This window comes from Abramis brama (assembly GCF_963993115.1).
Source record: "Abramis brama genome assembly, chromosome: 16".
Taxonomy (NCBI): domain Eukaryota; kingdom Metazoa; phylum Chordata; class Actinopteri; order Cypriniformes; family Leuciscidae; genus Abramis; species Abramis brama.
Window position 1 is genome coordinate 10380108 of NC_139978.1, and position 25651 is coordinate 10405758.

At 37.6% G+C, this 25651-nt stretch overlaps 1 protein-coding gene across 3 annotated transcripts; it reads right to left on the bottom strand.

The window, feature by feature from the left end:
* Nucleotides 1-321: 321 nt before the first annotated feature.
* On the bottom strand, nucleotides 322-25281 carry ogg1 (8-oxoguanine DNA glycosylase). Of its 3 annotated transcripts, none has more exons than XM_084138539.1 (8): nucleotides 25182-25281; nucleotides 24538-24693; nucleotides 21836-22194; nucleotides 18216-18395; nucleotides 1665-1843; nucleotides 991-1138; nucleotides 785-834; nucleotides 322-692 (listed from the first exon to the last, which is right to left on the bottom strand). In XM_084138539.1, the coding sequence occupies exons 2-8, from the start codon at nucleotides 24645-24647 to the stop codon at nucleotides 531-533; spliced, it is 1188 nt and encodes a 395-aa protein (XP_083994665.1). In that variant the 5' UTR covers nucleotides 24648-24693; nucleotides 25182-25281; the 3' UTR covers nucleotides 322-530. The 3 variants fall into 3 exon arrangements, with proteins under 3 accessions (XP_083994665.1, XP_083994666.1, XP_083994667.1); XM_084138540.1 differs by having other exon boundaries at nucleotides 24926-25191; XM_084138541.1 differs by having other exon boundaries at nucleotides 24789-25189.
* Between the last annotated feature and the right edge of the window lie 370 nt (nucleotides 25282-25651).

Here is a 25651-nt window from a genome sequence, read left to right on the forward strand (position 1 = left end):
TATTTTCGTCCTTGCATATCCTTGCTGTGTAAAGGGAACAGGATTAGACAACTCCTTTTTTGTAACGTCATACAGTGCGAGAGCCGCTCCGCGTTGAATGCAGATTCAGTAACTTGCATGTGGACATCTGGCAAAGAGTGAATTTGCATATTTGAATTTGATGTCCTGAGAGCCTTTATGGGATAAGAGTGAAGAAGAGACAGGAAATGACAAAAGGAGAAGACTTGGGCACATGATCAAGAAAGGACCAAGCCGGTAAGGCTATTGCGAGACATATTGGAGCTCTGCCCATGAGGCTATTGCTTCAACAAAATAGAAAAATTAAGGCAAATTCAGAATTTTATTATTTTTAAAAACTGAGGGGGAAAAAAACAACATATAAAAACAATAATCAAAAAAAAGATATATAGTAGATTTTCAAAAGATGCATCCTATCCCCACTTAAAAAACAACAAAAAAAACACACACACACACACACACACACACACACACAGACTGAGTTGATAATTGATAAATGTTTTCATTTGATCTTATGACCTCTGATGCTTATTGCCTTTTTCTCTTTTCTGTTCTTTATATCCGTCATATCTTCTCTTTTTCATCTTGTTCTTCAGCTCAGTTTTCTCATCTTTCATTACAGGAACCTCTTCTCTCAGCTTCTGAAACTTCTTTAGATCAGCACAAAAAAGTACCTGAGACACAAAAAGAAACAATAAAGAGGTCATCAATGTGAAAAAAATATATAAATATTATTATCCAATGAAAGTTGTACAGTATTACTCACAGACTGCGCCCAGCCAGCATAGGGACCCCAGAGTTTTCTAAAGAAGTCACCTAGAAAAAGAGAATCAAAAATACACCTCATTTACTTTACTTTTAAAGTAGATTTTTACTACTACTTTTTTTGAGACAACACGAGTTTGTCAGTTTAAAACAGGCACAAATTGACTGTTGTGTGGTTGCCAGGCCGAGTATATTATAGGTACTAACCAATCTCTTTGTAGACTCTATCAGTCAAGGTCTTCTGGCTGTTACCGGCAGCAAAGTTGTAGTCACGTTTGGCGATCTGCCACACATGTGTGTCCACAGGAAGAGCCTCAAACTTGTCCAGTGACATCAGACATACACAGTCAGCCACCTGATCCCAAGCAAACATATATTTCAGATGTAACACAGATGTTTACAGATATGATAAATCTATGCGTTTAACAGCTAGAACGATCAGGACGGTTCGGCTGAAATAAAATAAAAGCCCTCATGTAAAGGGAACTATGCCAGTAGAGGTAATAAAGGAGCATATGCTAGAAGCATACCCTATGCAAATGTGTTGCATTGTATTGCAAGCATGTGTCCCATTGTACATACTGTACTTGATAACAATGGAGTTAATCAAAAGTTTGAATATATTAATATTAATCAAGTAGCTTTAAGCACTGACAATTTACCTAACTTTAACTTCAGCTTTAGACTGCCATGATAGTGATTGACCTGGAAGAGAAAATCCTCCATAGAAGATGGAACTTCATGGTATCACATGCCTTTGAGCAAAGCTGAGAATGCAACGTGTACTTGCGTTGCAATTGCGAGGGTAAAAGTGTATGCATTCATGTACTGCTATTCAAAGACTATTTTTATGCAAAAATGCAGGCTTAACAAATAATTACTTTGAGACCAACTCCAGGAAGAGTTCTCAGTGCATCTCTGGCCTGCAGGTAGGGGGCGCTGCGGAGCGACTGGAGCCAGTCAGGGCCATGAGAGTTCACAATGATTTGTGAGCTCTGCTGCAGGAAACGAGCACGGTAGCCAAAACCCAAGTCTCGCAAACGCATCTCCACACTAGGGTCTGTCACAAATATACAAACAAACATTCAAATATTAAGCATTATCCTTTTCAGTGCTTGTTTAATTTTGCATTGTGGTGTGTCAATGATTTTGGTCTTTAAACATATTTACTCTTATTATTCTGTCTGGAATATATGATTGTGATGGTTAATATTGGCATTCGGCAGCCAAATAGTTTTGCATAAGAATGCTAAACTATATAAATAACTTGTCACATGCAACCCATTTCTTACATATATGTGCTATTTTCACATCTCATATAAGTCTATGATCTTTCTTCTCAAAAAATAGAATTATTTGAAGGGATAGTTCACCCAAGTTCTTGAACAGATTTAATTGAGCTTTTTATTCATATATAAACATTAAATCAACATAGATACACAGAGCACATATGGTAAAAGGATACTCAACGGTACATGCTCGATGTGCGAGAACAAACCTCATTGGTTCTTGCGGAAGCTCAAATGTGCTTGCATTACACATGAGATAAACCTTGTGCATCAAGCAAGCACGTTTGAGTTTCTATTTATCATATTTGATGTGCTATCTACAGTATGTGCTTTGATCAATGTTTTATATTGTGAACAAAATCCTAAATCATATAAAGTGATCAAACTTTCCCAATTCATATGGATTACGTTTTCTTGCATTTTATTAACTTTTTGAAGTTTTGGGTGAATGTACTTTTAATGAAGGGACATAATTTTCCTTAACAAAAGCCTAGGGTGAATTTGTATGTGAACTAACCATTAAACTCAAATCAACATTTCATGTCTATTCTATTAACCCTTGTGTTATGTTGCGGGTCAATTTGACCCGTTTAGATTTTATAGTTGCTGGAAATACTGGTTAACCTATGTTTTTTTTCTTGATATATTGTGACTTTTTCTCATTTATCATCATGAACATGCATGCAAAGTTTCAACATGCTGGTGTTTTTTGACATATACAAACAAAATTACTGTTCCTTTCGTGATGTTCGCGGGTCAATTTGACCCGCATATTTTAACGCTCTAAGGCAACTGTACGGACCCAAAATAATAACATGTCTTGGTTATACTTTGTTATTTTATTTTTTTTACTACCTTATGAAGCTAAAAAATTAGGTTTTCCACACTTATTTCAATACAGAAAAATATTTTGTCGGCCACAGATGGTAAAAATTACCTATCATTTATTTTTTCAAGCTACCTGAAATAATATTAAATCTTTTTTTTTTTCTTGATATTTTGTGACTTTTTTGCATTTATCTTCATGAACATGCATGCAAAGTTTCAACATGCTGGTGTTTGTTTTTTTTGACATATACAAACAAAATTACTATTACGTTTGTGATGTTCGCAGGTCAATTTGACCCCCATAGGCTATTCAAAAGCAACTGTACAGACACAACATAAAAACATTTATTTTATGTATCAACTGGGCATCAACTCCAGTTCTAAAGTGTAAGTGTATCTAAAAGTGCTCTAACCCAAACCAAACACACTTGAAAAAGCTACATCATGGTGTTCAGAGTTAATTGCAAATTACAAATGAAAATCTTTGACAGACGCAGATAGTAAAATAAGCTCTCATTTATATATTCAAGATATCTGAAATATCTTGAGACTTCGACATAGACTGCAGGAAAAATTAGCTCAGATTAATTGATTAATTGTTCAGTTATGATGTTCTAAGCAAAAAAAAAAAAAAAAAAAAGTATATTCAAATATATATAAATATAATGTATATTCAAATTTTGTCAAAGCAAAACAGTTTTAAAAAATGGTTAAAAAACATTTTCATTAAATCATATCATCAGATATATATTGTTTGGAATATTTGACAAATGTTGATATTAAAAGTTTACAGTTTGTACCTGAATCTTTGTTGTTTTTCATAGTGTGATTTTTGAGGAATTGTATTGAATCCAATGCGGGTCAATTTGACCCGGACCATAAGGGGAGTGCACAGAATTCCAACATAACACAAGGGTTAATTATTTGGTATGTACCAGGGTCAGAAAATGTCACTAACTAAAATTACTGCAGATATTTAAAATGCAGGCCCCCACGTGCTTTTTTTCTTTTTCTTTTGTCTGTTAACTAATATTTCAAATATTTCATTATATCCTATTGTATGCTCAAAGACAATATAAAAATAAAAACAAAAGTGTTTTATTGTTTTATTTTATTGTATAGCTACATGTAAAAGTATCAGAGTCGTCATGGATGATGAGTTTGGTTGAAATTAATTAAATATGTTTAATGGGTTAAATTAGCTCAATTAAGGACTTAATTCCATTTTGTCGGCTGCTTCATTCTGTTCTGTGCGATTTAGTAAGAGTAAACGGCTAAGTATAATTTATTTATAAATTGAATCCATATAAGACACTTCAATTGTTGTATGGTAGAATTTGGTGGTAGCTCAAAAGGTATGAAATAGGAGTCCATTAGCTCCTCTGCAGACACCATTGTGAAGTTTCACTGCAAATATAACTGTATTTGATGTCTAATGGTGCGTTCACACCGGACGCGAATAGCGCGTCAGGCGCGAGTGATTTCAATGTTAAGTCAATGCAAAGACGCGTTACGCGCGAATGAGGCATTTAGCGCGGCGCGGTAGACGTGAATTCGCCTCATTCGCGCGTCAAGTTCACGCGAATTGAGCGTCTGGCGCGTTAAGCGCGTTACACGCGAATGATTTTATTAGTGCTATTTGTGCATTCACGCGTTTGACGCGAATTCGCGTCTGCCGCCCGAGTTGAAAAATCTGAACTTCTGCGTATAAATTATTTTGTAATATGACTAAAATGCACAATAAAGCAAATAAAAACATAAAACTCGATTTTTTCGCAGGCGCGAATTTGACGCGCTATTCGCGTCCGGTGTGAACGCACAGTAAGAGGCGAGTGGTGTTATGTATGTGACGGTATTTGGCCTTAAAGGATTGGGTTCGGGCGCCAGGGGTAAAAACCACCACAATTATTTAATTAATCCCTCATTAGAAACACTACACATAAGGGTTGACAATCAATTCTGAAATAACAGACCAAGGAACCACAAGAAAATTAAGGGAAAAGAAGTTTTCTATTCAAATTCCATTCCAGTCATATTACCACTCAGTACATCAAGACGTTCAATTCAAAAGAGAAATAAACGAAGGAAAAAAAAAACTAATTAAACAAAACACCTATTAATTTCAGGCCCAGGAACATTTACCTTTTAATTACCTCACAACAATAAATAAATGTCAAATCAATCAAATAATTCATGTAATTAACTGCAATGCAAGAAGCATTTACCTTTTAATTACCTCACAACAATCAATGAATGTCAAATAAATCAAATAATTCATGTAATTAACTGCAATGCAAAAAGCATTTACCTTTTAATTACCTCACAACAATAAATGCATCAAAATACAACACAGCAGCCGCATAAGAGGAAAACGGCCATAAGGAAAAAAACGTTTGCTTACCATGTCACTCATAAAACTACTGGGCCTGAAATGCAATTTGTTACATCAAACACAATTTTTATAAAAATAATTCGGCAACTCGAGCGCCAAAATAAACCCCAAAAGAAAACCCTCCCTACACCAAAACCTCCTCAAAACATACTACCTATAATGCCCTGAATTAGCGTGTAAACCACAACATACTGGATTGGAACAAGCTCTCTCTCAAACGCTCCATTTACCCGCAAAACACCGAATCGCTCTAAACAACTTCCAAATGATTTACGAATTTTAATGTGGGAAACATATTCCTCAAAATTTGAATCGTAAGCATTAAAAACAGGAAAAGACCGCAGCATTAACACAATCGATGCCACGCGGGCTACAACAACAATACTCACAAGCCATCCGCTAGCGTGGCCATGACCGAAATGACCCACGCCTGACAACAAAGGCTAGACAGCGCGCGAGAGAGAGAGAGAGAGAAACGCAATCACACTTCCTTAAATAACTTCCCACCTGGTTCCCCGGATATACGCTCAACAGCGCCATCCCCAGTACGGAATAGGGAAAACACATTGACGACTGTCACATTCTTCCCCCCATGGAGAAAGATTCCCTAATATTCTGAAACATTAAATATATATATATATGCTCATCATCAGGGTAATGTCAATACATGAAACCCTGCAATAACAACAGCATAAAGCACTAGTTCCTGCCTTCAACATTTAGATTTCAGTCATTTGTAAATCACTTGGCCTTGCAATACAGAGTGCCAATTAATCCAGGACATAATTTTATCAGTATTAAAACCCTAGAAAATCCTCATCATCTGACTCCTCAGTAAAAACTTTCAAGACTTCCTCCCTTTCCTTAAGATCAAACTCTGCAGCAGCGGGAAAGGCAGGCTTCAAATTGCACACATGAACTGTATGCAAGTCCTCTCCATTGTCCTCACGCATAACCCGATAATTTACTGGACCTAATTTTTCTACAATTCGATAAGGCCCAATCCATTTTGCTGCAAACTTGGCTGCAAATTGTTTGGAGGCCTTGGAAAGGGGATGTGCTTTCATCCAAACCCTATCTCTCCTGGAGTAAGTCACATTCCTATGACCGGCATCATAAAAACGTTTCTGTTTCTCCTTAGCTCGAGACAAGTTCTTTTCTACGATCTCCTGCAAATCTTTAAGAACCCTGAGACTAGTCTGGTGTTGTTCTAAAACACGTTCAAAAGGTCCTTTCAACCTTCTTTGCAAGAGTAATTCTGCAGGGGAGTACCCACTACTCTCCTGAACAGCAGAATTGATAGCATACCTCAACTCTGACAAATAATGATCCCAATGATTATGCTCACCAAACACGTAAGATGATATCATCCCCTTAACGGTCCGATTCACACGTTCTGTGAAGTTGGTTTGGGGATGGTATGCTGTTGTCAATTTTTGCACCACCCCCCACCTGCTACACAACTCCTGCAAAATCTCAGAGGTAAATTGAGGACCTCTGTCCGACAACAAAAATTTCGGAACACCCCACCGTGTCAAAATTTCCTTCCTTAGCGTCTGTGCAATTGTCACAGCAGTAGCTTTTCAAAGTGGAAACAACTCCACCCAATGGCTATAATAATCTACTACCACCATTAGCTGGTTGTTACCTTGCGTACTACGAGGCAACAGTCCCATAAGATCCACGCCGAGCAATTCCCAAGGTTCATGTGCTTCAGTCTGCTGTAACAGGCCCGCTGGTTTACGACACTCAGGCTTACATTGTTGACAACTGACACAATTTTTAACAAACTTTGAAACATCCCCCCACATATTTGGCCAAAAAGCAACTTCCATTAACCTTTTTTGTGTCTTATAACGACCAAAATGCCCGCTTAACGGGTTGGAATGATATGCTTCCAACATAGTCTGGCGAAGGATCTGTGGGACATACACTTGAAAATAGGTTCCCTTGGCAGGATGAGTCACCTTCCGATAAACCTTGTCCTCTAAGATAACAAATCCAGAACCAGACTCATCAGGACTCTGCACATTATCAACTATACTCTGATATACTCTTTGGACCTCTACATCTTGCTGCTGTGCTGTCCAGATATCCTCGTCAGTGAGAGGAAACTGCAAGACCAGACTATCTGGGGTTTGCTTAGCATAAGCAGCGACTATTGGAGTAGAGTCAGGGTTACTGATACGGGACAAAGCATCAGGAGCACTGTTAAGTTTTCCTTTGCGGTACTCAAGAGTAAATTCAAACTCTTGCAATTTCAAAGCCCAACGAATCAGGCGAGAGTTTTCCTTGGTAGTGTTAAACACCCAAAGGAGAGACGCATGATCAGTCACAACAATAAAAGACTTGCCCTCCAAATAATGCCGCCACCTCTCGACCACCCAAACTACAGCCAAACACTCCCTCTCTGTGGTGGAATAATTCCTTTCTGCACCAGTAAGTGTACGGCTTGCATATGCTAGTCTTTCTTCAGTCGTACCAAATGTAGATGGTCGTTGACCAAGAACAGCACCCAAACCTGTTGAACTAGCATCTGTATAAAGTATGAATGTGCAAGCATGGTTAGGGTGTCCCAGTATTGGCGAAGAAGAAAGGTGCATTTTTAAATTCTCAAAAGCAGCCTGACAGTCAGCTGACCACTGGAAACGGACTCCTTTTCGTTTCAAGGCGTTTAAGGGTTCGGCAATAGCTGAAAAATTAGGGACATACCTATGATACCATCCACTCATCCCCAAGAACCGCTGAAGTTCTTTTAGATTTTTTGGTACAGGGAAGTTCTGGATCGCCTCTGTTTTAACAGGATCTGCTTTCACCCCTTCGGTGGTCACCACATGGCCAAGAAACTTAATTTCTGTTAAACAGAAATTACATTTCTGAAGTTTCAGAGTTAATCCTGCCTTTTATAAACACCCCAAAACCCTCTGGAGATCTTGTATATGCTGACTGAAATTTGATGAATAAATGACTATGTCATCTAGATAAACCAAACAACACTGTCCTAAACATTCAGCCAACACCCTATTCATGAGCCGTTGAAATGTGGCTGGGGCATTCTTCAAACCAAAAGGTAAAACCTTGAATTCATACAACCCAAAAGGGGACACAAAGGCAGTCTTAGCCATACTGTCTGGGTCCATTACCACTTGCCAGTACCAGCTGTTAAGATCCAGAGTACTGAACACCTTGGCTCCAGCAAGTGACTCCAGGATTTCCCCCACAGTAGGGAGAGGGAATGCATCACTTTCACTCACAGCATTTAATCGTCGATAATCGACACAAAACCACTGACCTCCATCTTTTTTAGGAACCAGTACAATAGGAGATGCCCAAGGAGAATGAGATGGCTGAATAATGTCTTGTGAAAGCATATCATCAATTTGATCCTTAACTATTTCCTTTTTATGTACTGGTAACCTATAGGGCTTTTGCGCCACAACCACATCTGTACGGACAGCGATCTTATGCTGAACCTGATGAGTTCTACCAAGAGAAGGAGTACAATACTTCAGGATGATCATACAAAAGCGTAAAAAGAACATGAGATTCTTTGTCTGGTAAATTACTCTCATTGACTTTGCTTTGCACTAGCTCAACAAGATCTGTAACAGTTTTTTCCTGCACATAGTTCTCCATATACTCACTCCCTGACCACTCAAGCTGGACAGGAGGAACAGAGGAATAAAGAGAAGCAGTAGGTTTACAATCCACAGGTGGTTTACAAGACCTCCAAGAATCTCCCGAAGTAATTGGAGGCTGAAAGGGGAAAACACGATTTTCCAGGTCCCCTGAAAAACTGTACAACTGATCTTTAATATTAAGCTGCAAACCCGTCAACGCTATAAAATCTAACCCCAGCACCATTGAATAGACAAGTTTCTGAGCTGGAAGGACTACTGTAGGAACCTGAAAATGCAAATCATGCAATTAAAAATCAAGCATTTTCTGTCCAAGAGGAACTGTAGCATCACCATTAGCCAGATAAAGTGGTCCTTCACGCCATACATCAAGTTGCTCCTTAGGTCCTTTCATCTTATTCCATAAATCAAAATGCAATAATGTGTAGGTGGCCCCTGTATCTACAAGCGCTTTCCCAGTGCAGTTCCTCACAGTTAAAGGAACAACTAACTGTTTAAGAGCTACAGGGCCAACTCTCTTGTCCTGTCTGCTAATTCTGTCTGAATTCTGGTCAAACGTAGTGCTCTTGGACAACTGGAGCTGATTATACTTTCTCCGATGATCATAATTCCCTTTCTATTTGAGTTCCCAGCCTCACTAGTTCCTCAACAGTCTGTACACGACCCCGAAGCTGACTAGCAAAACAAGGGTTCATAGTTTTTAAAAGAGCTTTTAAAACCTCATCCTCAGTAGCTTCCTTTTTCCAACGCTTAACCCTCTGAGGTCTGAGCTGTTTTCTGGGCCCTGGAGGTGTTCTGACATGCTCTGACATTTCTGGTTATTTCTGTTACTTGTGACATTTTCATGGCTAAAGTCTAATTACACTGTATTCAGCACAAACTCTGCTACAATAATATATCAGCAGCATGTATGTAAAAGTTTGTAGTTTTGAGATAATGACATTTGCGTGGTTTGAATTCTCACTGAAATAAGGCCATGAAACCCATACTGATTATTTCTTCACAAGACTTTTGAAAATTGTATGACGTAGCCTAGAATATTTGTGACCCTGCCTGTGAAAACCCAGCTAAAGTCATTTTTTTGTGATTCAATGTTTTCTACATAAAATCATCCTACACAATGTAAAGAACATTCTGTGAAAATATAACCTTGTTATCTTTAAAATTGACTGAGTAAGGCCATGTCAAAGATTTGCTAAAATTCGGGCTCAGAAAATCATATTTTTCAGAAAAAATAAGTTATTTGTTAAAACTGCAACACATTTGATCCATAGTTATCCTGCATATGTGCCTTATAACACATTAAAGCTGAGATTCCCCCCTTTTTAGTGATATATGACACATCAGTGGAAAAATTCTTAAAGTTTTGTAAAACACGTCTATTTATTATGATGTGCATGTCCTAAAAGCTAAAAGCATAAACACATTGAAACAAATGGGGGTACCACAGGAGCTTGATCGTAGCAACAATTACCATGTCAATTCAGTGGAATTATTTGTATAACTTTATTAGTAAAATGTAATATCAGTGAAATGTCAATAATATATAAATTAAATAACATAACATTTCTCATTCTCTGAAATTATCATTCTCTTACTGGCCCACGGTGTAACTGAGTAAATCTGGAGTAAAAAAAAAAAAAAAAAATACAATTTCAAGGGATAGTTTACCCAAAAACTACAATTCTGTCATCATTTACACACCCTGATGTTGTTCCAAACCTGTATGAGTTTCTTTCTTCTGCTGAACACAAAATAAGATATTTTAAAGAATGTTTGTAACCAGACAGTTGACGGCACCCATTGACTTCCATAGGTGCTGCCAACTGTCTGGTTACCAACATTCTTTAAAATGTCTTATTATTAACAGAAGCAAGAAACTTATACAGGATTGGAATAACATGAGGGTGAGTATGAGTATGAGTAAATCATTTTTGGGTGAACTATGCCTTTAACAGGTCAGTCTCAAACTTTGTACACATTCTAAAATTGTCTAGATGCAAAATAAAATCCTGAGTGACAGCAACTCTCCTTGTTGAAAAATAAAGAACACTTTTCCCCATTGAAATACTTGCAGTTGCAAGAGAAACTGATTTGCAGTTTCACATCTGGACTTCCAGCTTTCGAAGCAAATTCTTCTTGCTGGTGTTCCCTCTTCATGTTCGCCAGACAAATAGCTTGGGGTTCAATCACCAAAACTGGCTTGTCCTCCTCATCATGTTGGTCACTGCCTGAAAAAGCAAAGATCATTTTTTTCAATTCAAAGCAAGTTACCTAAAAACATGATTGTGTAACATGCAAGAGTGGGAAGTGGGTTTAATTCCACATTTAAAATGGATAATGAAGCATTTTATATGAAAATATCAGAAAATATTTTTTCAGTTTAGTCAGACTGGATCTGATTAATTGAGGGGAGGACATATAGGAATAAACAGCCTATAGGTGGTAAGCAGACTTCAATTCAGAGTGTAATGAGACAAATAAACATCATGCCATAAACTTAATGAATTTAAACTGATTCAATCCCCATCAACAAATGTAATAAACATTTAAATCCACTATTTTTGCATCACAGATATGTGTTAGCATTACATTGGCTGGACACTGACAGTATACATTTACATATTAGGGTTAAAATAATAACAAAAACTTACCGTCAAATTCCTCGTCAGTTTCGTCAAAGAATGTGTCCTGTTCATCATCACTATCATCCTCCAGAAAATAATCCGCAATAAAACCGGTTAAATCATAATTTGGGGCAATTCCACCGAGATTAATATCAAGCAAGCTGTTTAAGCAAGCAGCTATTTTCCCTTCCTGCTCATACTTCGGTGTCGCCGGCGAAGCCATGGCCATGTCAGATGTCAAAACAACGCATTAACGTTAGGCTACCATCCAGCAAATAACACGTAGTAGGCCAAAAATGTCCTTAAAATAAGTTTAATATTATTGGCAGAATACTAAGCTACAAAACAAATAAGCAGTTCTTAAAATATGGCGATGGCAAGAAAAAAATCACCACAGACATCTAAACGCGGCTGACATCTCTCTCTTTTTTTTTCATTGTGTTGACCTGATTACCGGCGCTCGCGGATTGATATTAAAGTCTGTTTTTACTCTTTCTAATAGAAAAGACACAGAAAATAAGTTCCTGAACCGAATGATATACGACTCAGCAGTGTTGTTGCGCGAAATAAACCCAGAGACGATTGAAATCAATGTTTAGGAAGTGCCACGTCCGTTTTTTTTTTGCGCAAAAGTATAACGTAGTGTCAATAAAATCATTAATTTCAGTATTTATCATGTTATAAAAGAAAATGTAAGTATTGCATCTCAAAACCATTGGTATAATCTATCATTTACAGCAATAAACACACATGGACTATTTTTGTCATTTTTATGGCTATGACTACTTTGACGCTCGTTAACTCATAATTCGATTCTGCGACTTTAGCCAGGGTTTCACAGGCGGGGTCACATTTGCTCTAAAACTATGTGAAAATCACCCTGACTGCTCATTCAGATAAGACAATATATTGATTTAAAATTTTTACGACAGGTTTTGTGTGAGAAAGCTCTATGCGGAGGTCATTAATATGTAAGCTTTTCACACCTGAGAAAGACAAAGACCCTCCCCTAACGGCCCTATTAGGAGCTATCAGGCCCTGTCATTCTGAGCAACCTTGCACAATACTGTAAATGAGGAGATTTAAAAAAGAATGGCTTTTAAATTGTTTGGATTTATTTACAACACAACATAATCCAAAGATACACAACAAATGCCAAAAAAGCACTTATTGAAAACAATGATCCAAAGACAAAGACCTTTGTGCCATTCCTAAAAACACTGTACATACCTTTCATTTCCAAGGTGTTTGATTTTCACTTTACCATGTTCATGTACAGAGACTCATGTGAATATTGAAGTCAGCAGGACTCAGTGGCATCTGGGCCCTGAAAAAAAAAGTGAACATACTGATATCAAGAGAAAGGCCTGCACGATTTTGGAAATAAATATTAGATTTTTCTGGTTAAAATTGCTTTTTAAAATTCACAGAATACACACACACACACACACACACACACAAATGTTTCCAACAATATATAATATAATGAACACCAGGTTTGTTGTGCCTTGTAGGCATAAGCTATGCGCAGTACTGGATAAAATAATAATAACAATAACCTATAGCAGTATAAATCTTCCAAAAGATTTCAGTAACAACTAAGGTAGAGAAAAATATATTGATTATCATGTTACTTCAAATGTTTCCATTCGTTATGATGATATGAAATGAGATGATAGTAAAAACATGAAGCCGTTTGGTGCGTTTTGCTTTTCAAATGCGATCGCGATCCAAAATATGATACATTCAAACACGATCGCGCTGCAAAATATGATACATTCAAACGCGATCGCGATCCAAAATATGATACATTCAAACGCGATCGCGCTCAAATATAAAACATTATGGTTACCATATACATATCTACGTTTGAGCAGATATCCACAAACACAGTAACAGTAAACACGGGTCTAAATATTATAATATTCCCCATATATCTAGCAACAGTTCAACTGCAATGTGACATTTATGCAACAATAACAAACTAATATGTAAGAATTTCTTACCTTACATCTTTCTTGTCTTCAAATCGCGTTCTTCTTCTTCTGATGTAAATCCAATGTAAGCTCAAGCGCGTCTTTCAAACTCGACGAAAAGTGAAGTGAAGTGTTTTGGTGTTTTGTTGTTGAGGTAATGAGCGAGTTCGCGTTCCATTTGGAGATTTGCATGTGAATCTCTTTTGCGCGAGTGGGCGTGTTCAAATTAAATATAATGAGCAAGCGTTTGAGAAGCTGGACATCTTGTTGGTTTTATACAAATTACTTAAACAGAGAATATTTGTTTTCGTTTTGAATCCGATCATTTAAAAGTACACACTTAAATGTTTATAAAGGTATATGGCTCATAAATGTGTGACAAGTATTCGCTGAGTTTTGTTTCAGTTTATAGCTCAAGAAAAAAAAGTTCACCGCGACGGAGAGGCAGAACGCACACCCTGTTTATTTTCTTTATTTTACAAAAGCACAATGTTTTGATTTGATTGTAAGTGGACACATACAAAAGTAGAAATATCACAGATTCTTTTTTTATATTTCTTTTTTCTGTATGGCCATAAATGACGGAGTAATTTAAGTTTATAGTGCTACAATGTGGAGAAAATCCAGCAAAACGCGCCCGCGCGTTTGCCGACCTCAGAGGGTTAAAGCTTGAAATGAGAAAGTAAAATCACGAACACTTTCATTTACTCCTTGTAACCGATTTCGTACTTGATCCTCCAACACGTCTTGATAGTCTTCTGGCAAAAAGACAGCTAAAAAAGCTTGCTGAAAACTTTCCCAAGTGTCAACTTTAAATCTCACTGTCTCCCACCAATTACGGGCAGAAGCATGCAGAACACTACGCATTGTTGCAAGAATTTCACTATTTGACATTGGTCTAAGAGCTAAGAAATCTTTACATCTTTCCAAGTAAACTAGTGGATCGTTCTCATCATGCACCCCCCCAAAGGATGGAAATATCATCTTAATAGGCAAGACACGACCACAGGTCAAATTAGATGGAGCAGAAACCTGACTGACCAAATCGCCAATATTACATGGTACAGTTGAACCTAAACATACCTGAGAGAGAGTAGGGGCAACATCCTCCCGTTCAATCTTACTGTCACTTTGCGGGCGTTTACACATAAGGGCATCAAGAGAAGTTTGCATAGTAAACACTTGCTGCTTCAGACTGCGTACTTCATCTTGCAACTCCTTTCCACCTACACTATGTTCTTTGATAGCTGTTTTAAAAGAAGAAAGTAATGAATTATTAGCATCATCAACCAATTCCTTAAACTCGGTACATGACTGTTTTGCATTCCACTTAATGGCATCAAATGTTTGATTGGTAAAATTCTTCATACGGTCATTAAGAACCTCCAAAAAATCAGTTTGCGCCTTTTCAACTAGTGTTAATGTCTCTTTAGGAATGTCTCTAGCACAAAGTTTGGCATTTTCCTCAAACCATTTTTTCTGCCAGGCTACAATGTCCACAAATACACTTTTCAGTGAATCAATTGCTTGAGAAAATATAGTTAAATCATCTGCTTGGTTCCCTGAACCAATCAGAGGGACACCAAGAAATGGTTGTTCTAAACCTGTGTCATCGTCTAATAAAGACCGCTCCACATCCCGAGGAGTGGAAGGGCTATCATGAAATGGCCCCAGTCTACTATCATCTCCAGATCCAGTAAAATTTACAGTATAAGAGGAGAACAGGGTTCCATAATTACACAAATAATCACAATAGGCCAATAAACACACAACATCTGAGGGTCCCTGTTCGGGCGCCACTTCTGTGACGGTATTTGGCCTTAAAGGATCGGGTTCGGGCGCCAGGGGTAAAAACCACCACAATTATTTAATTAATCCCTCATTAGAAACACTACACATACAGTGAGGAAAATAAGTATTTGAACACCCTGCTATTTTGCAAGTTCTCCCACTTGGAAATCATGGAGGGGTCTGAAATTGTCATCGTAGGTGACGTAAAAAAATTCCAGAAGTCACAATGTATGATTTTTTAACTATTTATTTGTATGTTACAGCTGCAAATAAGTATTTGAACACCTGTCTATCAGCTAGAATTCTGACCCTCAAAGACCTGTTAGTCTGCCTTTAAAATGTCCACCTCCACTCCATTTATTATCCTAAATTAGATGCACCTGTTTGAGGTCGTTAGCTGCATAAAGACACCTGTCCACCCCATACAATCAGTAAGAATCCAACTACTAACATGGCCAAGACCAAAGAGCTGTCCAAAGACACTAGAGACAAAATTGTACACCTCCACAAGGCTGGAAAGGGCTACGGGGAAATTGCCAAGCAGCTTGGTGAAAAAAGGTCCACTGTTGGAGCAATCATTAGAAAATGGAAGAAGCTAAACATGACTGTCAATCTCCCTCGGACTGGGGCTCCATGCAAGATCTCACCTCGTGGGGTCTCAATGATCCTAAGAAAGGTGAGAAATCAGCCCAGAACTACACGGGAGGAGCTGGTCAATGATCTGAAAAGAGCTGGGACCACCGTTTCCAAGGTTACTGTTGGTAATACACTAAGACGTCATGGTTTGAAATCATGCATGGCACGGAAGGTTCCCCTGCTTAAACCAGCACATGTCAAGGCCCGTCTTAAGTTTGCCAATGACCATTTGGATGATCCAGAGGAGTCATGGGAGAAAGTCATGTGGTCAGATGAGACCAAAATAGAACTTTTTGGTCATAATTCCACTAAACGTGTTTGGAGGAAGAAGAATGATGAGTACCATCCCAAGAACACCATCCCTACTGTGAAGCATGGGGGTGGTAGCATCATGCTTTGGGGGTGTTTTTCTGCACATGGGACAGGACGACTGCACTGTATTAAGGAGAGGATGACCGGGGCCATGTATTGCGAGATTTTGGGGAACAACCTTCCGCTAGCGTGGCCATGACCGAAATGACCCGCGCCTGACAACAAAGGCTAGAGAGCGCGCGAGAGAGAGAGAGAGAGAAACGCAATCACACTTCCTTAAATAACTTCCCACCTGGTTCCCCGGATATACGCTCAACAGCGCCATGCCCAGTACGGAATAGGGAAAACACATTGACGACTGTCACATGTAGATAATATGAAATAAATACAAATATGAAGAAAGCACCCCAACAACTTAAAACAGTGATTATAAAAAACTACTTAAAACAGAAAACTTAGAGACCAGTGAATAATTTTTAAGAGTGTTTATATTGTAAATTATTTAAAGCTACTTTTGCATTTCATATTGATTTGAGTTTATTAGTAACAGCCATAATTGTTTTGATCACTGACAAAATGATTGTGTGAAAAAAACAAAACATTGCATAACAGTAGAGTGCTAGTATAGCTACCTGTAAGCATATAAATGCAGCAGCTAGATTTCTTACCAAAACCAGGGAGTATGACCATATTAGCCCGGTTCTGTCAACACTGCATTTGGCTCCCTATTAAACATCATATAAATTTTTAAATATTGCTGATCACTTACAAAGCACTAAATTGTTTAGCTCCCCAGTACTTGAGCGAGCTCTTAACGCATTATAGTCCTTCACGTCTATTGCGATCTCAAAATTCCGGCCAGTTGACAATACCTAGAATATCAAAATCGACTGCTAGGGGTAGATCCTTTTCCTATTTAGCACCAAAAATTTGGAACAATCTTCCTAATATTGTCCAGGAAGCAGACACACTCTGTCAGTTCAAATCTAGACTAAAAACACATCTCTCTGACCTAGCACACACATAACACATTATAGACTTCTATAATTCAATGTTAGGCTGCATAGTTTAGGTCAGCCGGAACCGGGAACACTCCCCATAAATCCTGATGTACTTGCTACATCATAAGAAGGATGGCGTCTACGCTAATATTAGTCTCTCTGTTTATCCGAGGTTTACCGCAGTCCGCCGGATCCAAATCTGATGAAGGACCTGCGCCTGCTTCCCTTCCCTTTACCTCAGTACAGATAAAATGTTGTCGGGATAATTCCGGTTCGTGTGGCTACGCAGACGTGAGAAAAAAATTCTGTATTATACATTTTTAAGGCCAGACAAGTAGTTTATTGAGGGTTGATTTGTAAAGAAGAACTACACGCCTGCGCACATATATATTCAAACGCGCATACCTTTGGACTGAACACGTAATGCGATGCGACGTCTGCGTTTTCACGGGTTTGCGTTTTTGAGGTTTGCGCAGAGATAATGGATAATCGTTTGCACCTTCGAACCTATTTCAGGGAGTGAAACACCCGGCACCAGGTTTTGTGCGGATGGGCGGCCAGAGCGTGTTAAAGATTTTCCTGTTAGAACAGTGTTGTGTTAGCGGTCCCTAAGTTTAATAACTAATGATTTTTGCAATGGAAGTGAATCAATCAATCAATCAAAACTAACTTTAGCTGGACAATAACTTTATCCTAGAGCTGTTGTAAAGCCTTACGGTAATGTCCTATTATCTCTGTAAAGCTGCTTTGAAACAATACATATTGTTAAAAGCGCTATATAAATGAAGGTGACTTGAATTGATTTGACATGTAAGATAGATAGTTTTATTTAATGCCATATCAGCATCTAAGGCTATTTTCATGGCAAAAATTCAAAACCATTCAATTCAAAACCAAGCAAACAAACACAAGTCATATTATACAAAAAAAATTTAGTTCTACCTGTAAGATCTTGCAGAGGGGGGAAGTCATGATAGGCCACATCATCAATCTTGCAGAGGAGAGTCCCGAGTGTCTGACACAGTCTGTCAACCATGCCCTGAATCCGTGAAATGTGATTATTAGAGCTACAGATGAATGAGAAAAGACACTCCACGGGATCTTGACGTAACAAACGCACTCCTGAGATATTCAAAAAGACAGACACATCCACACACATATTAAAAAGGATTTTTTTAAATTAAGAACCACTGTTCAAAAGACAGCACTCAGTAGATTTTAGTTTATGTTGCACTTGCTAATATGTCAGTCGTCGTGGATCTACAGACACAAAGTTTGTTTCGTCAAAAAAATGACTAGTATTAGGCTGGTCATGTGATTTCAACAAGCAACCTGCTTCCTGTAAAATAAATCAGCTTTTATTAGGCTACTTAAACTATCAGTCAAAAGTTTTAGATTTTTTTTTGTTTCTGAAATAAATCTCTTATGCTGACAAAGGCTCAGTTTATTTGATCAAAAAATACAGTAAAAATAGTAATATTGTGAAATATTACAATTTAAGATAACTATTTTTAATTTGAATATATTGTAAAATGCGATTGTTTTTCCTGTGCTGAATTTTCAGCAGCCATTACTTCCGTTTTCAGTGTCACATGATCTTTAAGAAATCATTCTAATATACTTATATTTAGTGCTCAAGAAACATTTCTTAATATTATCAATGTTAAAAATAGTTGTTAGAATAGATACAGATGTTAATAGATACAAATATGATATGTGTAAATCATCTTTAAACTGAAACATTACACATGTGTACACCTTGCAAGGAGAAGAAAATACTGTGATTGTTACCCTCAAGTTGTTTGAAAACATACAATAACCAACTGGTTTCAAAGTGTCTGGCAATGCACCATAAAAGTATAAAACTAGTCCATGAATTATTTTTACATCTTAAAGGTACACTATGTAACTTTTTCCCTTCTAACGGTTAAAAACAAAACTGCATGCATTTTGTTTGTGCTTCGGCTCTGCGTGACTGTGCAGATGAATTTAGTTATCCTACTGCTCATAAAACATTCACTACTTGCCTTAAAGGGATAGTTCACCCAAAAATGAAAATTCTGTCATTAATTACTCACCTTCATATCGTTCCAAACCCGTAAGACTTTCATTCATCTTCGGAGAGCTAGCAACTTCTACTTTGACGCTTCAAAAAGTTTATAAAGAGATTTTAGTCCAAATTTTCTGAAGAGACTCGATTGCTTTAAATGATGAACAGATTGAATTTAGGCTTTTATTCACATATAAACATTCATCAACTCACACATCAGTCGTGGTAAATGGAAGCAAGCATATTCGCTTCACGTGCAAGAACCAATGAGGTTCATTCTCATGTGTTACGCAGCACGTTTGAGCTTCTGCAAGAACCAATGAGGTTACTTTGTTCTCACGTGTCAAGCAGGTTCGGTTGAGCTTTTGTTTATGTTCGCTGATCAAAGTTTAAATGTGAATAAAAGTCTAAATTATCTGTTCATTATATAAAGAGGGTCTCTTCAGAAAATTTGGACTAAACCGCTAAATTCATATGGATAAGTTTTACAATCTCTTTATTAACTTTTTTTGGGGGAAAAAGCAAATTTACTTTGCACACACTCCAAAGGATGAGGACTCAGGGTCGATTTGATAAGGTAAAACTGACACCATTGTTACTGTTCGTATCACTCTTTATTAGGGGTATGCAATATATATCGTCTGCGATAATATCGTAATGGTTGTTTTAACAATGTGCAATCTGACATTATCGAGTATATCCCTCACACACACACTCACACACAGAGAGACTGCACACAGTCTACGTGATGTAGTCTAGTAGATTAGACTAGTGCGTGTGTGCGTTTTGAGTGCACGCTTTCACTGCGTGATTTAGTCTAATTTATATAATTTAATATAGTTAATAAATATCACATGAAGAGTGCAGTTTTTCTCCAGATATCAGCATGATAACAAATGTGATATTGAATAAACTTTAGTTTAATAAGTTTAATAAACAAGAAGTTAATATTAAGTGACTTACATTTTAGACACCATATTGCCTGTTTTTGCTCTATTTCGCCAACCAAAATAGCTCAAAACAAAGCCACAGCACTGTAATTGCATCTCTGAGCAACACACGCCTGTGTTTCCTTACTGAATGAATCAGCTTTTGAATGAATCAGTTGAATTGGTAACACTTTACAATAAGGTTTATTAGTTAACAGTTAATTAACTAACATGAACTAACCATGAGCAATACATTTGTTACTGTATTTATTAATCTTTAACAAAAAATTCAGCTGTTCATTGTTTGTTCATGTTAGTTCACAGTGCATTAACTAATACAACTTTTGATTTTAAGAATGTATTAGTTAATGTAGAAATGAACATTAACAAAGATAAATAAATGCTGTAGAAGTATTGTTCATTATTAGTTCATGTTAACTAAAGTAGTTAACTAATGAACCTTATTGTAAAGCTTTACCATTGAATCACTTACTAAAATGGATTAAGTAAAATGCTTCCTGAATTATCAGCCGTTTGAATGAATCGTTTGAATCTCAATGACTCACTCATTAACGGTGACTTGCTGCCACATTGGCTAGTACTGGCGGTTTTAATTTCACATTTGAAGTATCTTTTCATGTTTTAAATCATTTCAAATATAAATTATGTTTAAAACATCAAAACATTATTTATGCATTTGTAGCTGTAGGTTATTAATTTGTCACCTCTGAGCTGCATTGAACAGTCAGTGTAAATGCATCTAAATGCCACTTCTGTTTCTCCTCTCCGTTGCCCAAGATGGATTTTGTTGGTACTTATTTAATTTGATTGGTAACAGCCCTATTGTGTCTTGTCTTATAATTAAATTTGATTAAATTTATGAAATTGACACAAAAGATGATACATGCATATAATTAGGTTTAAAAAATGGATTTAAAAAAGGTAAAAATGTCCATAAAAGGTAAATACTAGGGATTCACCGAAATATCAGCCACTGAAAATTATCGGCCAAAAATGGCAATTTTGCTTTTTGGCCAAAAGAGAAAAAAGGCCGTAAATATGGCGTCCCGCCCCTCCTCTCAGTGTACAGCATGTTTTATAACTTTGCAAGCGGCTCCGCTTCCAAAGATGCACAGCTTCGAAGCAACTGCTCAGTATTTCGTTCCGTGTGTGCACTGCGCTCTCTTCTGTCGCTCACGGCCCAAACGCTCCACTCATGCACTCACGATCACCGTAAAAGCAAAGTCCACTCAAATAACGTGCCGAAATGAAATTTCTCTGGACTTGTTTGTGGTAATAGCCGTTCACTGATCCACTCCCTGCTCTGCTCACAGGACTACATAGAACTCACATGCTGATGGTATAAGTGTAGTTCATATGGGGGGGTTGGGATCGGACATGTGTTTGCAGGGGGACCTCGCAGATTTGCACTACGCCACTGATTCTTTCAGTATATGGAAAAGAGCCTCACGGAAATTCTGCATAACTGCATTTGTGTTGAAGAGGAAATCATATGACATGAGAAAATTATAACAATTTTCATTTCTGGGTGAACTATTCCGTTACCGTAATTAGATATGTACCTGTAAAGATGTTAGCTGTATGCTTAAAGTGTGGATCTGCGGTGCTCCAGTCCCTGTAGAGATCCCCTAATTTTACACCTAACTGGAAATAGTCCCTCAGAAGTTCCTCCTCTTTGATGTCAGGTTCTGACATAACTGTGCACATTCCCACCTCTTCCTGCTTCATGTCAATCATTCTTTTTGACCTCTTCCCCAATAACTGCTCCTCCTCTTCCACTTTTTGTTTCTGTCTGTTTTCTGTTCCTGGATTTTTTTGATGATTGTAAACATAGTACCATAATGTATCCTCTGTTTGAGTAAGCGTCCACACTTTTCCCCGCATTACTCCTGTCCAGTGACCATCTGCAGTCTCACGCCATCTAAAAAGATAGACAATCATGAACAATTGAACACAGACATTCATACGCTTAAAGAAACTTTTATTAATTTTAAGGCATTGTACAGAATGAAATATTACTTTACTTACAGGGTGCTATATATGGTATGCTGCTTACTGTATTTTTAAATACAGCCCATATTTACATATCAGTACCTACTCAGTATTTAGCAGCTTGGTGGAAATGTTGTTAATTATTTCACGTGTCTTGGTAGGCCAGTCAAAACACAATTTACACAGACATCTTAAAGGTCCCGTTCTTCGTGATCCCATGTTTCAAACTTTAGTTAGTGTGTAATGTTGCTGTTAGAGCATAAATAATATCTGTAAAATTATAAAGCTCAAAGTTCAATGCCAAGCGAGATAATTTATTTAACAGAAGTCGCCTACATCGAACGGCCCGTTTGGACTACATCCCTCTACTTCCTTCTTTAATGACGTCACTAGAACCGTTTTTTTACTAACCTCCGCCCACAGGAATGCTCCCTCAACTCTACCGAAATTCGTACTTGCGCACTTCTTATAACTTACTGTGTTTACTCAGCTCTTACGGTGAATTTCTGAAGTAAAACTGACGCTTCATCTTTTGTGTGATGTACAATAAACTTTATTAAACTCATCAGTATATGTTTGATCATCATTCAGACAGCAGACTTGTAGGCTATTAATAAATAATGGATACATACAATCAGATGACAAATACGTTATAATAACCGTAATTAAACTACTAAACTATACCCGTTTCATCTCTATACAGCACGACTCTGTAGGCATTATTGTCCGACTCGAAATGAACACCGTTACTGAGAGTTTCTGATATTATCATCATTCCGTGAGATGAAATTTTCCTCAGACTGAGCGCAAGCTCATGAAGCTCCGCCCCCTGGGTCGTCCAGCAGCAGCTTATTTGCATTTAAAGGGCACACACTAAAACAGCGCGTTTTTCTGAGCCCCAAAAAATGACAATTTAAACATGCTGTAAAAAATGATCTGTTGGGTATTTTGAGCTGAAACTTCACATACACACTCTGGGGACATCAGAGACTTATTTTACATCTTGTGAAAAGGGGCATAATACGGGACCTTTAAAGGTACAGTATAAAAACAGCATGCTTAGGGTGAGGGACGGTGTGAAATAGAAAAAAAATAAGATTGGCTTAGGTATGAGAAACAATGACTAACATTATAAATGGACTGCAGGGAGTAAATAAAATGCTACAAAAGCATAGAATGTGACCCTTTTAAAGGGGTCATATAATGGTACATGCACTTTTACAAGTTGGTTGTACTGAAATGTGTGTTGGCAGTGCCTGTACACAACCATCATAAAATGATAAAAATCCATCCAGTGTTTTTTTTTTTAAATCTTCTTATATGTTTCCTCCTGTCTCAAATCAAGCTGTTCGATATTGTGACGTCACAATATCGACGCCCCTCCCACGATGGGTGATTGACAGCAGCGTTTCAAACACAGACCCGCCCTCGTGAGCGAGCTGTCAATCATAGCACGCGCCGACGCGCGTTCATTGTTGATAGCTGGAGTGCTGAGTAGAATGGCGTCAAAGCGATTGTGGTGTTCTGTTCTTGGGTGTAATAACGAACACAGCAGTCATATTGATGATGTTTCTAAATCCGTACAGCTGAAGACGCAGTGGCTGAGTTTGTTTTCGAAGGGAATATTCCCCACGATCAACGTCAATGCTGTCATGTTTGCGCGAATCATTTCACCAGACTCGAGACTGCTTTACAAACGAGGGTCAGTATAAAGCTGTTTTTGCTAAGAAGTTGCTCCAGAAAAAAGGATCAGTACCAACTATTCGTGTTCCTGCTGAACCTCCAGAAGAACAAGTGAGTGTAACGTTTTATTGACCTTTATATTAATCTTTATATTAATCTTTGCAAATAGCTTGCACGCTTCACGATGAATGTGGCTATTTTTACACTCAGGGTACTTTATGGCATGTTTTCTATGTACGACTTTCTCAATATTATTCATAATCCCACGTTTATAATGAACAACGCGTTATGGTTTTTGTATTATTATTTTAAACTGTGTACGCACAGAACAGAGGGGCGGGGTGAGCAAAGCTCATTATCATTTACACACATGCACTGAAACGGCGTGCTGAAAACAGAGCTGCTTTTGACCAGGTAAAATGAGTGTTCTCTTACAATACTAATGAGAATTTTTAATTAAAGTAGATTACAAACTTTTAATTTAGACCCTAAAGAATCATATTAGCTTGTACAAAAATCACATTATATGACCCCTTTAAAAGAAATGTTTCTTTTGAAGAGAGCAATGAAACAGTAGAATATAGTTTACCTGAAGGTCTGACCACATCCCAGAGTGAAATCCAGCCGAAGCTCTGACTGTGGACATGTGAGTGACCGCCACGCCTTACAACCCACAGAGAGCAGAGCATGCTGGGACATTATGTAGCTTTGATCCTTACACAATCAGGACATATCAAGTCAGCTACTGTGATAACAAAATAGAAATAATTATAACAACAATTCAAGGAAAGAATAAAATAGGCTGAAACAAATTAAAACATGCTATGAAAATACACATACACAGTTTGCAAAGAAAAGTTTAAATAAATGAGGTCTGTAGCGCACAAAGAGACACCCTGTACTTAATATATCTTGTGCACGCTGTATATATTCTACTGTATATGACAGAAGTATTTTTCACAGAAATATAAGTATACTTCATCCGTCTTGATGTTTCAGCATCAGCAGAGCAGATTTAAAGTCGAGCCTCCAATGTTAACAACAACAACAAAACTTAACGCTGCTTTGCGAAGGAGGCGCCGCAAGAGCGCGTTTTTCAGGCGTTTTCAGTACGCCGAATAAACATATTTTCACTTAATGAACTGACAGCCCATCAGCTAATCTTCAACATTGTATTTATCTTCTTTTTCCGATTGAATTTTATGACAGATTGAACACCATTCGGCGCATTACCTTCTTCTTCTTCTTCGGTGTTTTATGGCTGGCTGTTGGCATCCAAAGATTTGCATTACTGCCACCTGTAGCAAAGAGTATAGAAGGCTCTTTGCCTGTAGTTCTTCTTCTTCTTCTTCTTGGTTTTTTTTACGGCGGATTTTGCCTGTAATTTACATAGACAGTAAAAGAAATGGACACAGCGACCCCATTGGATTCAACGGAGAAAAGTGAAGTCTTTTTTCTTTTTCTTTCTTTTTTTTATTCGAAGAACTATAACATACAACATGTTATCAAGAATCAAAAAAGTAAAAAAAGAAACAGAAAAAGATGGAAATACAAATTACAACAAACAAAACAATTGCCAGGGGGAGGAAAGTATTATACACGCATAGCCTATATAAAATCAAATAAATAAATTTACAAATTTACAAATTTTCAAAGTTCTTACAGCTTTCTTATTCACAGAGTCTCTGATACTGTCAATATAA

Coding starts and splice junctions, on each gene's coding strand:
- ogg1 (XM_084138539.1), bottom strand. CDS start 24,647: ATGTCCCAGCATGCTCTGCTCTCTGTGGGTTGTAAGGCGTGGCGGTCA. Junction 1,139..1,664: donor TTCCTGGAGTTGGTCTCAAA/GTAATTATTTGT, acceptor GCTTGGGATCAG/GTGGCTGACTGTGTATGTCT. Junction 835..990: donor TAGAGTCTACAAAGAGATTG/GTTAGTACCTAT, acceptor CTCTTTTTCTAG/GTGACTTCTTTAGAAAACTC.